Consider the following 12,941-nt stretch of genomic DNA (forward strand, 5'->3'; position numbering starts at 1 on the left):
CGCCTCCTGCATTAGCCTAGCCTGTACAGCTCTGGCAGTGAACTGTGCTGAAGTAGAGACACGTTGGTAGGTCAAGTCAAGGAATGATTCATTCCGAGGTAATTACACCACGCGGCAAAGATTAGTTGCCAAGGGATACGCTCAACTCGGATCCTGCTACGGAAAGATTTGTGACGCTATAAGAACAGCGGCCAATAATTCTCTCCAGACTTTACTCCGGATTCACGTGTCTAGAATTTAACATCAGGACAACTCGCGACTCGCCGTTTTCTCTTATGCCATGAAATTGGTAAACACCTTACATCTGACCCGTTTCGCAATATTTCAAATTTTACTCGATAATTCTTCGTCGGTGTTCATATTCTTATTGCATCATTTTGAAGAACTTTCATTTCTCAGAAGCCGGTATAATCAGTAAATCACTTCAACAAATGTTGATTTATTATGTTTTTGGAAAGAAGCCTTCGTTCGGACAAACAAGTAGTGATATAAATGAGCTTTGCAATTGAAGCAAGATTAACCATTGACACGAAACCCTACGATCAACTATTGATCTAATCAATTTTCAACCATCCATATAATAATAAACCAAGTTTCAATAAAGCTAACTAACTCATCTCACTGATTTGTTCGATTTTTTCCTTTTCACCGCTTGAAAGCAAATAGGTTTCAATCATGGAATAATAGCAACGTGACTATACGTACAATATTTCTTACTATTCTTGTACTCGACTTTGGAACTTGGTCGTGAATTTCCACAACACGTGAAAACGAGTCTCAGTCTCTGCCGCGTGTCCATAATTCTGTCTCCCCGCGCTTACGAGGATCGGGGTGATTTCCGTCCCTCGTTCTTCCGTCATACCGGAAATGATGGAGATGGCTGAGTACCAGTCTGGGTCGGGCAACCCGTGATGCATTGCGTGCGCGTAACTCCGACGTATGTATCGCGTGGCTGCAATAGCAGGAGCAGGAGCGCCCCGCTGAACGAATGGACCGTGTTAAACCAACCACTCCCACTTTTCTCGTTCTACCTTACATTTTACAACCGCTGCCCACTTCGTGTTTGCGATTTGTTTTTACCCGGGTGTAATGTATTAAGTTTGTGCCCCGGTGGTTCGTTCGGTTACCTCCGTACAATTATCTTCGTAATAAGTAGACAGGTAGCCGCAATGCTCGAACGTGCCGCCACCGATTCGGTTAAGATAAGACCAATATACGCGTCCGGAAAAAAACGTCTATCACAAATTGCCAAGTTTGAGTTAAAAATTTTTAATTGAATCGGTCTAGTCTGTGTTGGTGCAAGGCAACGTTTTATACGGAAATCTTTCATGTTTTCACGACATCGATACGCGTTCCTAAACATTAATTACAACCGTATTACGCAACAGCCGCGCGCGATGGTATTTCTCGCTGTTTAATTAGATAGTGAACTGTAAATAAATTTATATAATAGCACGGGGTTCGATAAAACAACCGATATTCGATGTATCAACTTTGACGAAAAATCAAATTCTAACAACCCGCGCTAAGCCGTCTGATAAGCTTTGAAACTCGTTCGCCATTTTCAAAGGAGTATAAAAGAAAAAAAACGAAAGAGAGAACAGAGAGAAAAAAAATTACCGCACGAGGTCAGCCGTAATTAATATATTCACCGATTCACTTATCGAACAATTCCCAATTGGCGTACCGTGCAGCATGCAGTGTGTCGTTCCTCGGCGTCACGTGTCGATAGTCAACTGTCATTTGCAGCACGTGGTTGTCGCGTGGCCATTGTTGCTGCTCGTAGATCACGGACTAACAATTATTGTCCCACGTACCAGGGACTCGGCGGCGAAACGAGCGCGCAATATTTCTCAGGTCCGGGTGATTATTTCGTCTTGTTATCTTTCAGTTTCACGGAGCTGTGCGCAGAGATTATTCGAGGGTCTCTGCACCGGCCGCGCCGCGAACCGTAACTGCCACCAGAATTGACTTGTCGTAAAAAGATATCGCAGAAAAGAAATTGAACGACAATCGTAGATCCGCACGAACTTTATCAAAGATCGTTTCAGCTGGAATTGATTTTTTTTTCGTGTCTCGTATTTCGATAAATCGCGAGATCGGCGTGCAAATGCGATAATCTAATACCAAGAAGCTACTTGCAGGGTATAATTGCGGAGTGTTTAAATAAATTAAATTGCGTATAATTAAGCCGGAGATATTCCGGAAATGGTATACAAGTATTAAATGATCGGTGTACCGCAGCGCCATTATGACTCGTTGAAAAGCAGTTCTGCCACAACACCGACGCGGTACGTACGAACGAGTATAAATTAATCCAGCTCGTTAGGGGGACTGTTACCATTGCGGCAGTCCTTACGCCCGATACCCGCTGCTGCAACTCCATAGTTTCGATCCCGAGATGCAATAGTGAGAGTGGAGCGTGCACCTCATTCCGCGTCGTGTTTATCTCGTGTATTCGCGTACCCATACCACCATTACATGATCACTCGCTAACTGTGAGATAACCGCGATCGGTTTAAGCCGATTCACTTCCATTCAATATCTGCATTTCTACACCGACCAGAAGACTCCTAAGTAACTTTTCGAGTCTTGCTGTGTGCCAGTCTCGAGACTGGACCGACCGACAACTGCTGCCCAACTGGGTCATAATACCAGATTAATTAGCTCTCCAACGTCCGTTTAACAGATCGTTGTACAATCGCGTTAGGCTAATAGTGCCCCGTATCGATTCTTTGTCACACTCACACACACACTCCCAGACATCAGGCGGACCCAGGCGTGGTTCAACCGTGTAGCCTAGGCTGTGTATGCTGTACCCACTGGCGCTACTGTCATCGATATCGCTCCCTAATGAAGTTGTACTAATTAAAAATGAAGGATCGAGTTACCCACGTCCAACCGTTGACAGTGCATACTCCCCGTGACTCACTTGTATACTTGCCTCGGGCACGCGTTGGTATGCACACACTATTATTCAAACCCCGTTTACGCCACTCGTTCGGCATAAGTCCGTTCGTCCGAAAAAGTATCTGCAGGCGGAATTCTTCTTATCGGTTACCGGTTATCGGTCGAGTGCGTGTTAGGTCTGGATCATCGGGAAGAGCAAAGGATCTTTCGCGTCGTCTAACTAGTTTTGAGAACTCGATTTTGCCGAACATTATTATCTCTGCAGTGTCTTTATCATTACACTGTGTGCAAAATACGCGTTGATCATTAGGGCCAATCTCAGCGATACGGATTGCGTGACAACGTCGGTAATAATTCATATTGGGCGTACTCGGTTTGCCATGGTCATCAACGGCAGTTAGAGAGGATGAAAGAGAGAAGGAAAAAAAGGATCGTACGTCAAAGAATGCACTGCACCCCAGGATTGTGTAATTGACAGAAGAGCCTCGCTCCCATCACGTTCACACGCAAAATCAGGTCCGCCTCCCGTAGCTAGTGGTACTGCGTAGCGAGAATGGTGCCCCATTACAATTACATAATGCAATTCGCCCCTCTGACGATTCGCTTCCACCCCAGTCGAGATCCGAGGCACACGACCATCCCGGAACGAGGCTATGCATGTGGGGTCTACGGGATGGGCCCATGGGAACCAGTAATGAGATGGTGGTCATGGTTTCCCACCCTGGTACGGGGGTGTGGAATGATACGGGCCCGATGGGATGTATTCTAGGGTGCATGCATGGGACCCCGCAGGACCCCCATGGGTTTTGTCAACACCGGCAATATGCTACCGCTCTCTGCGGAGCTGGCTAAGGACCCATGAGAACAACTTGTAACCCAGGCTGGGAATCGATCCTAATAAACTTATTCATTCGCGATATTTTTTTCGAGGGGTGAATATTATACCTACCTTACACTATACATATGCGACGTTATTACACCGGCGTTTGTTACGATCATTCCCAAGCCCAACTGTGAGGAAATTCGTCATATGGATACCTGAGCCTCTGGGAGACAGGTGAAAAATGAAAAATTACGAAACGAAAAAGTCTTCTGGTTTAAACCCAATGAAACTCGTTATAAACCAGAGCTTTAATTGACCGGTGGATTGAGATGGCTGAAGGTTGACTTTACACATAGCCAATTACGGTGCCGCTAATTTCTAATTCCGAGTCAGTAAAAATTGATCACTTCGATAAGAATCGAGACCAGGGTTGAAAATTCACAAGTAAAACATCCTTAGTTTGGGTCGGACATCACCTTTATTAATTTAAATTTTTTTTTTCATCGTCAATTTATTCCACATTTATTATTGTAAAAAAAGAAGGAACATCACTTACGAAAGGTGAATAGTGTATAAATTTATTATCCGAGCTACGAGATAAACCCAGTTGGCAATCCGTTGACCCGGGATGACCCCGGAAGCTCGGCAGGTCCCACCGGGAGACATCGCGAAGAATCTGGCCTTCGGTTTCTCGGAGTTCCTGATTCAAAATTCGTTCCGAAATCAGCGAGGAAAGTTCTTGCTCTCGACGCTCGCGTCTCTTGACCTAGCGACCCGCCGTGTCAGGTTCCTGCGGGCTCCCCTCATCCGGCCCCTCTCCCAACCCCTCGGGGCAGCTCCAGGAGCGATGAATGCGGAGCGAAGCGCACGCCGGGCGAAACCTCGATGGCCCTGAAATTTGCTACGGAGAAGCGTCGATCGTGGGAAGTATGGCAGAGCCGGAGAACGCTTTCGGCAATAACGCTGCCGATTCCGGGTCCCCTGACTCCCGGTAACACGTAGGCATCACTGCCCACTTTGGCAAACTCGACGAACGCCGGTGCCCGCGGCTTATCGAGGGCGGCTGCAGCCCGGCTAGTGCCATTGTTTGCAGATATCTCTGGCAATAAGCTGCCACGTGGTGACACGAGCCTGGACCCGTCCGCGTACCCTGCAGAAGATAATTCAATTGCCAAACCGAGATAGCGCGCGACCCGGACGCAAACGAGTCGCCGATCCGTTTGTCCAAATTTATCTCCGAACGTGTCACCGTGAACAATTTACCGCAACGGCCGCCGATCCGAGAGACCGAAAGACCACCTCTTCAGGGTCTCTGGGTAGGCAGGTTAGGTCGGCACCTACCTTCGGCCTCACGGCACGCCGGCGACGTGAAAAATATATCCTCTGATATACCCGCGGGCTGCCGGGCTCGCCGCCTTCCGTTTAACCGGCGAGTTTCTTTTTCTTATACTGTCCTCCTTTTGTTCCTTCACAGATCCCTGATTTTCCGGAGAAATTTGTCAACCATTTTTCTCCGCTCGAAATCCGTAAGGCGTTCAGATTCGGTTCCCTCGTTTTTTATATTCGAAACTTTTTCCATAAAATTTTTAACAACATTTTCGTGCGAAGAGAACCTTCCGAGAGCCTGCGTATCAGACCTCTGAATCATGTATTCTGCTGAAACTTCCTACCGTGTTTCTTTGGTCAAAAGTATGGGACTTTTGATGCCTAGTTCTGTTTTCCGGACCTTTCTTCGCGCAATTCACAATAGATTAGATTGTCTAAGATTCGCAGTTTATATGTATTCCTGTATAGCTTTGAAATAATAATATACCCGTTTACCATTGAATCAATCCTGTCATCGAGACTTGAACGTATAATGACAATTGATATTGAAAGTAAAAATGGACAACAGGTTTAATTCGTCATAACATTTTGCTCGTCAAATAGCTGATGTTATTAATTTTAGCAGAGCGAAGAGAGGCCAATGAGATAAAACTACCCACTAAAAGTTCCATGTTTTGAACCAACAAATCATCCCTAGAAATTCCAGCAGATACTCTCCTTGAAAGTCTTTGCGTAATCGCATCAATTAAAACCGTGCCGCGTAGTGATAATTCGAAGCAATACCGTCCGAGCTCGGTACACGGCACTTCAGGAGTATTACTGCAACTGGTAACGTTAGTTCGCTCGGAGCACGGCGAATCGCAATATTGGCAATCCCGATAGATAGGAAATAGAGACAAGAGTTCGTTCTGCGAAAAAAAAAATAGTTAGTTCCATAACTGCACATAAATATAACTGCTACACCAGTGGAGGATGTGATGCCAACGCCACACCATCGACGGTGCGACTTACAGCCGAGTAATTCCGCGATATATGCGGGAGTATAAAGTTAACGGTAGGTAGGCACCAACCCACTTTCTTTCTTTCTTTCTTTCTTTCGTTTAAGAATTGCGTGCTGCACCTCGAGCCGAGGTGTAAGGCATGTTCGGCGATAGCAGAGCCTACTACTGTAACCCGTAAAGATTGACAGTGCCAACTGCAAGGCAGCAGATATAGAGCGCTGCGGGTGAGAAGACGAACGCGTTGAGATACGAAATCTGCAGCAGCGGCTTTTCGAGTGCGAACAACGAAACGACTCCCTCGCGAATATTTGGACCGGTTATAACTAATAATGTTTGGCACACGGTCAAACCACTTATTGTGTGTACTCGGATCGCCCCGCCTGTGTGTCTTTCCCACACGCGTTCATCCGCGGTTCTCGCAGCGTTTCACCTACTCGTTATTGTGAAACTCTATAGTACAATGGACCGCGCACATATGCTACCAGCTATGGGAGATAGTCGAGTACGCGTCGTGTGTACGGTTACTCGCCTGTAGGCTTTACACTCCCCCTGTGTAAGCCAACTCTCCGTTCACCCCGTGCGAAACCCAACCCTAACTCGGTCCTTGGGGAGCCCGACGTGGCGACCCGCGTTAGCGCACTTAGCACTCCATACGTGTTAATTTACTTCGCCTCAAGTTCCACTTATCGCGTTCCACTGCTCGTACTGTGCTTTAAACGGTTTTCGTTCCGTTTGAAAATTCATTCCGAATCGAAAACAATCCTTATGTTTAAATTACAACCATGAGACTCGGAAGTCTTCTCTGTGAACGATTAAAATCTTTCTAGTGTAACGCGATTGGTACACCGTTTCTATAATACCAGCTTTGACATACAAACTGTGAAGGCACACGAGTATCTTACCCTAATTTCCCGAAATAGTGAAGAACGCCTGACTACGAATAATTTCTGAGAAACATGATTCTACCTCCCGCATGAATCACCTTTACTTCGTTAACCAAATACTTGACTGCATTATCTGCATCTTTATTAAATAATTTCAACCAATTTGGCTCAATGAAGCAATACGGGCCACCTTGATCTCTATCTGCACTCCGGCTCTCGACCACCGCAACTTCAACGTCTGGACATGGAATAAAATTTAAACTCCCACTACACCTGGTCCGATGCGGGTCCCGGCCCATCGTTTAAGGGAGGCGCGATACGATTCCACTGTATTCATTCTCTACGTATACCCAAATGCCCGAGGGTGCCGAGGTCATGCAGGTATAGCATAATGGTCTACTCTATAGATCAAAGTGGACTGAACGTCGGAGTTTGGGAACTGGGAAAGACGCGCCGCAGTCGTATGAATTCCTGGTAAACGGTCCCGGTTAAACGATGGGATCAAAATATTGTTCGGTTTTCATCTGACGGCTAGTCGTAAGAAAAATGATACACGAATCAAGAACTCGAAGGGTTATGCAAAGAAAAAACTGTATCATAGGAAGTGGACATTTGATGTAACTTCCATTGAAAATCTCTGCGCTTATACCGGTTCCCGCGGGTTTGCAGAGGGCACGATGCCCGAATGAAATGTTTCCCGATATCGAAGCCCCGCAAATATTTTCTCATGCGTCGAAAGGCACAAGAGCCATCGTAATTCGTCGTGGTGTTGGCGCAGGGAGCGATGAATCAAAGGTCGGAGCAGCTCGAGGGGTTGAATTGGCAATATGTCGCGTGCCACATTATCTCTACCCCGATAGTCCTGGTCCCACGGCGGTCACGTGCAGCTTGCACGAGGACCTGCAACAGTCACTGGCGACGCTCGGTGTCCAGCGGTTGAAGCAGACGCACCGACTCTCCGCGTACGAAGGATCGCGCAACGCAAAAATGGCGGGCCTTCAACGTACCGAGGGGTTGATTCGCCCGGGGCGGAAGACTCAGCTTCCGATCGCAAGAACGGATCGCCGGGTCTCCCAGTCAGCGACGCAGATTCGCTCCAGAGGATGTACTGATTCACCGCCCGGATGCACTGCGTCACCCAAGGATTTCTAGACAATTGAACAAAGTGCTTCGGAGTGTGCGCTCAATGTGCGAGGATGGCCTTTGTGCCTCAGGGATTGATGAGAAGCGATCACTGCGCTTCCTTTTCTCGATCGCTGTCATCCGCTGCGAGTAATATATTTGACACTTGTGCCTTGGTGTACGAACAACGGGACAAACGACGACGACGACGACAGGAATGGACTCGAATCACGTATGGAAAATATTACTGTCCTGTTCGGACGAAAATAAGAAATATCGTATCATTGATCACAAGGACTGTTCCAACCGCCCAACAACCATGTAAAGATCTGACATATTCGTTGTACGCGGGAGTAGAAAATCAATCATTTGTAAGAAAGTTGCTTCGGCTGCTAGTTCGAGGTGGATAGAGAGTCCTACGCGGCGTTCGGACCGGCATGGCACAATACGCAAGACGCGGTACGTCTAACGACAAGAGTCAAAAGGTTGCAGCTAATTACTATGGGCTAGGACATCGGCGATCATGACAAAGATTTCAAACGCACTATACGTACGTGCATATTTCCATAGCGTGCGGAGTGGAAGAGCACGCTATCCGGGTATTAATTTACTCGGTGAAAATTTCATCGCCGGTACGTACGTCACGCGAAAGATTTCAGTTAATCGGTAGTCGGGAGAGAGAAAGAAAATGAAAGAGTGGCAGAGAGGGAGAAAGGGGGGGGGGGGGGGGGGGATGGAGAACGAGACCGGGAGCGTCGAGAGGAGGAAAGATTAATTCGACAAGCAAAGGAGGTCAACGCTTCTCGATTAGTATAAATAAAATCTGATCCTTGTACACTTCTATTCTCAGGTCACAGCGTCGCACGATTATTTCTGACCCTAGATTTGTGACCCAAAAGTGTCAGGCATGCTGTTATTGAAGTGAATATGACGAGAAATAATTCAAGTTGAATCAAAAGTCAAGAATGTTTATCTACACCCAGGCAAGATTTTCTGCAGTTTTCCTTATCCCTTGTACGAATGTGCGTATTTTTATTAAATATCTTGAGAGGGCTGCAGACGCATAATAATAGTCCCTGACCATTTTTTTATTTATTTTTATTACAATTATTATTATTATTATTATTACTACTTTGTTATATTCGTTGAAAAATATTGAGTTGCCCAAGATAACTAATGATTATCACTGAGAAAACCTTGATCGAATCTATTTATTCTTGAATTGCACAACCATTATAATAAAACCTAATTAGAGTTCCCTACTGCTGAAGATTATACGTACAACTTCGTAACGCTTCATTAGAGGGGAAAAAGTGAAACCCAGGTTGGAATTGTGCAGTCCTGTAAGACAATGAAATTCAAACTTGATTGGCGCGATCATTTGGCGAGACGTCGATATGTGGGTGAAAGTAATTTTGTCGCGAGTGTAAGCGAGTTCTGACAGGGAGGCGAAGGCGACGATTTTATTTTTTCGTTCCCGCACGATGAGTTGAAATTGGCCCCATGAGTACGAAACCTTTTTCATCGTCATCACGATCACGAATTGCGCGGAGGTTATTCACGTGACGGAGGCTCCCGCAGTAACCGTGACATTGAATTCTCCTCGGCATACGAGGCTTGGTCCCCGTCGGGGAACGAGGACATGTGCGTATTGATACGGAGGAATACACGCCACCCACGCGTGGTTCGGATAACGTGAAACTTTCCACCTGATGGTCCACTAATGACCAGAAGGTGGCAACGCGTCTCCCGCAGACTCCGCTTAATGAAAGATCGACACGGCCACATGGCGGTGGGTTTCACACGAGCCTCCGGTACCCGGCAATGCGCGTATCCTCAGTCCACGATGGGCACCTATAACGCAAAGGAGGATGCGTTCCCCGTGCCTCGAGAGAGAACCGGACGGCATGTGTTTAATTCGTCAGTGTCAGCGGCAGGCCAGAGTTCACATCGTTTCACGAGCACCCTACTTGCTCGTACGTAGATACACAGGGTGGACCAGAAGTGACGGTGGAATTCTACGAGGTCGGTGCTTCTACCTGCGCCCGGTAGCCTCGTACACGAGTCGAGGAACTGTCGTTGCCGATGCCGCTACCTCGCCGAGCCGAGAAATGGTGATAGATTGATAGATGTGTACGTACGACCTGCAGGAGTCCGCACGGCCAGGTTCCGTTCCCGGTTCTATCGGTCGGATTACGAATGTACACGGTGCGGCTGATGGCCTGGCCGAGATTTTGGTGGTTTGAAAATGCAACACCGAACCAGATACCATCGTGAAATGTAATTAATTGTAATCCATCATCAAAGAGCTCGGATAAAGGGGGCCGGCTATCATTTAAACAACGGTTAATACCTTCACTCCGCACGCGTTACGAAATTTACTTACAGACTCCTACGACTATTTACAACCGCTTGGAAGCAACAACACGGCGAAAGCCTCCGAACCTCGCCGCCCGCCCGAGGCTCCGGACTACGAGTATTTCACCTATCGGTACTTACGGCTTTTTGACAGGATAAACTTTTGCGCCACGCACTTGCACCAATACCACCGCCTCGCGCCGTGCTGTTCCCTCTCTAGATCGGTCATATATCACCCACAACCTCCGCCACCATTACCACAGATCAACTACTGAAACGCATAATTAGGAAGCATGACGTGGACCTCGTTGTTTATTTGCACATGCCGGAGTCGCACACCTTGACAGGTTCGCTCTTCTGACAGTGTTGGTGTCCCTGGGTGGGTGGGATAGCTCCGTGTGTTCAAGACGGTGATAACCGGGTGTATGGCCACTCCGCGTCGTAGTCGTTTCGTTACACTTTTAACGCCGATACGTACCTACGCGCATACCTATCTCTTTGCGTTTCAGATATCTCCGGTTGCAGTAACATGCCTCTGTATTCTATCCCATATACCACCGTTGTTATTACCAGTTCACAAGTCTCACTTTGCACGTGATGGAATTGATCGCTACGGTCATGTAATTGCAAGAAAATTGTTAACCTGGCGCTGGATACGGCCGGCACTTAAAAGGTGATCAGATACATGTAGATTGCGCAGGATATCGTTTTATCCACGGATTCGTAATAAACATCCAACCTGCTGTTTCCGTCGCTGGTTTTTTGTAGAACAATCTTTCTAGATCACCTGCATGGCTTACCGGTTATGGAGACTGCGAGATCGCATGTCGTTCTTTTTTTGTTTCCATCTTTTTTCTTCGTCGTATCACTTTCGCAAAGATTGATCGGTGTATGGTGAACGCGAAATATGAAAAATCGATTCCTCGCCTAGTAGATTAACCTTGAATCACCTTCTCGACGAATTGTGTATAACCTGTGTATGATTAATTTGCACAATTACCAAGGCAGGATGCATCCGCCATTCTGTACATTTGTTCTTTGGTGCGAATAATTCGTATATACTATACGATCGATACGCGTCGTTCAAAAATAACGAGCGTTGTTTGATTTTACGCAAAGTTAGTTTGCTGTCGATGTATCGGATATTCATTCCTGAACACTGCTTCGAATAATCGATGCCGGCTTATGCATCCCCCTGTACTTGCGTATGACTTATTAGAGTGGCAAAGTACCTATATAAGAACAAGGTCTCGCCTGAACCTGATATTTCAAATTTTTTAACGACGCTTCAAAGATTTCTCAGATTTCCAGCAAAGAGCCTTAGTATGCTTGATGAAGTCTGAAGTACATCATTTACGTTGCGAGTGTCCATTGATTTTGCTCCCCACTGAATGTAATTCACTTTCCGGATGGATGCTTATTAATTATTTCTACTTTTCTTTTCTCTTTTTGTTGCAGGCATCGGAGATGAGCTTACCTTGATTAATCTCAAGAGTGTGGAGTGGCGGAGTGGCTACTGTTAACCAACGTTCAAACAGAAGTTGTTGAGGATTAAAGTCACGAGCAGACCTGCCTCACTCGAGTAGCAGGTAGATGATAAGAAATGACATGCATGTCTAAAGCCAATAAACCGATTTCATTAATAGGCTATCGATTCTCGGTCTACTCGCTTCGTGACTAAACCTCTGTAATAGGCTTAAGGTGTATCGTGCTGGACCTGCTACCAATATCGCTACCGCATATGCATCGTCAATTTCGTTGCTATTTTTTTCAAGAATAATAATCGACCCGTCGATTGTAGTTCGAAAAGCAAATCAACGAGTGCCAAAAGTTTGCGACGAAAGGAATGATCGGTATTATTTCGTTTCTTACGTCACTTGAAGATAATTGCGAAGGGTGTGGAAAGGCCTTCTCTGACAGGATGAGACGTATCCAAAATCTAAGATGGCGTCGCCGGCCGCGGTGGCTTGATCAAGACCGCGTATATCAGCTGCGAGGGACGTGCAGCGTCGTCCTACGAGCAGCGGAGGTGGGACAACCTTCTTTAAAGCATGACCGAGAGCGATCAGTGTCATAGATAATGGGCTCTAATCCGAATGTAGGATGAGTATTAGATGGCGTATTAGATAATAGCGGGTGATCGGGTTGTTTATTACGACGACCTCGGGGCAGAAGGTATCGAGCCGGCACGAAGATACCCGCTAGCAACCAGGAATCCGACAGGTTTAACGGTTATTAATTAACAGGAATCAATCCGTGCGCGACTTAATCGATTCGCAATTAAGGCAGGTTGATACATGGGCCAACAATTCACTCGGCCCAAATTCTATCCCGTCAGTCCCATCGCGTATACCAAACACACGTACGCGGGCACGCATTTGCTCGCTCGCTGTGTCTTCGTATTGTTTTTATCCCAATTCTCTGAAAGGTGGTCTTGTTATGAAACGACTTTCGACTACTGGAATAACAATCGATAAAAATTTTACTATCGGAGAATCGCAGCGTGATCGAAACGTG

At 46.5% G+C, this 12,941-nt stretch overlaps 1 protein-coding gene across 1 annotated transcript in view; it reads left to right on the forward strand.

Annotated features, from left to right (window-relative positions):
- The window catches only part of LOC124297805 (uncharacterized), a 28,869-nt gene extending 16,800 nt beyond the window's left edge, over positions 1 to 12,069 (forward strand). The window contains exon 5 of the mRNA XM_046749123.1: positions 11,883 to 12,069. Coding sequence (XP_046605079.1) covers positions 11,883 to 11,895 — 13 coding nt within the window. The 3' untranslated portion in view covers positions 11,896 to 12,069. The remainder of the gene's footprint in view (positions 1 to 11,882) is intronic.
- Positions 12,070 to 12,941: the final 872 nt, after the last annotated feature.

Source organism: Neodiprion virginianus, chromosome 2 (genome assembly GCF_021901495.1).
Source record: "Neodiprion virginianus isolate iyNeoVirg1 chromosome 2, iyNeoVirg1.1, whole genome shotgun sequence".
Classification (NCBI taxonomy): domain Eukaryota; kingdom Metazoa; phylum Arthropoda; class Insecta; order Hymenoptera; family Diprionidae; genus Neodiprion; species Neodiprion virginianus.